At 17.2% G+C, this 938-nt stretch overlaps 1 protein-coding gene across 4 annotated transcripts in view; it reads left to right on the top strand.

Moving 5' to 3' along the window:
• Positions 1-938, top strand: part of LOC102676753 (putative phosphatidate phosphatase) — a 75602-nt gene that overhangs the window by 20142 nt on the left and 54522 nt on the right. For 3 of the 4 annotated variants that reach the window (XM_031514757.1, XM_031514755.1, XM_031514758.1), the window contains exon 4: positions 265-369. The exons of the other annotated variant lie outside the window; for it this stretch is intronic. In XM_031514757.1, coding sequence (XP_031370617.1) covers positions 265-369 — 105 coding nt within the window. The remainder of the gene's footprint in view (positions 1-264; positions 370-938) is intronic. 4 annotated transcript variants of the gene reach the window in all.

The following is a 938-nucleotide window of genomic DNA, read 5'->3' as shown; positions in this document are numbered from 1 at the left end:
TATATATTTATTATATTATATTATATTTATTATTATATTATATTATATTATATTTATTATATCATATATATATATTATGATTAAAATAATTTGTATTTTTCGATATCGCTTATCAAAATGATATTTATTATATCACAATTTAATATTTATTTTCTATTTTATATATTTTTCTTGAATATTTTATCTCTGTACATTTTATAAATTATTGTCAAAATATCATAATAATGCATGTAAATAAAAATGCATATAAAAATTGTGTTGCAGATGTTGGCAGGTGAATATTTTTATGCAAGATATTCTAATGCAGATTCAACAAAGATATTATTCGGCTACAACATACCTCCATGGATATGGAATGCATATGAGAAGGTACGTCTTTATTTTTATTTTACAAGAAAAGATGAATTAACTCTTTCTTGTCCAGATATTCAAACTATGATTCTAAAAACATGTTATAAAGAAATAAAGAAAACTTGTGACCGAGAAACCTTTCTTTCCATGCTTTTAACACCTTTCTTTTGTATACTTTTGTGAAAAGAGTTATGAAATGTTTTTCTGTCAATACTCGAAAGATTCTTTATTATCTATGTAAATACATCAAGAAAACTAAAAAAAATTTCGAAAAAATTATTTTTTTCTTATATCTTAATAATGAAAATACATATAATTTTTTTGAAATAATTTAATATAATTTTGCTATTCAAATATATATTTTAATTTTTAATTTTTATTTCAAATTTCAATTAAATTTAAATTTTATCATAAACAAAAATTATTATTAATGGATTTCTATGAAATAAATAGAATTTTTTTTTATTTTTAAAATATATTTATTTAGTTTAATTAATTTTTCTTTTTAATCATCAAAAGATTTTATTGTTTCTTTTTTGAATTTTTTATTCAAATAAATTTTTATTTAAATTGATTAAAAAAATGAT

This window comes from Apis dorsata, unplaced genomic scaffold (assembly GCF_000469605.1).
Source record: "Apis dorsata unplaced genomic scaffold, Apis dorsata 1.3 scaffold_1176, whole genome shotgun sequence".
Classification (NCBI taxonomy): Eukaryota; Metazoa; Arthropoda; class Insecta; order Hymenoptera; family Apidae; genus Apis; species Apis dorsata.
Note: the sequence above shows the minus strand (reverse complement) of the source record. Positions and strands in the feature narration are given on the sequence as shown.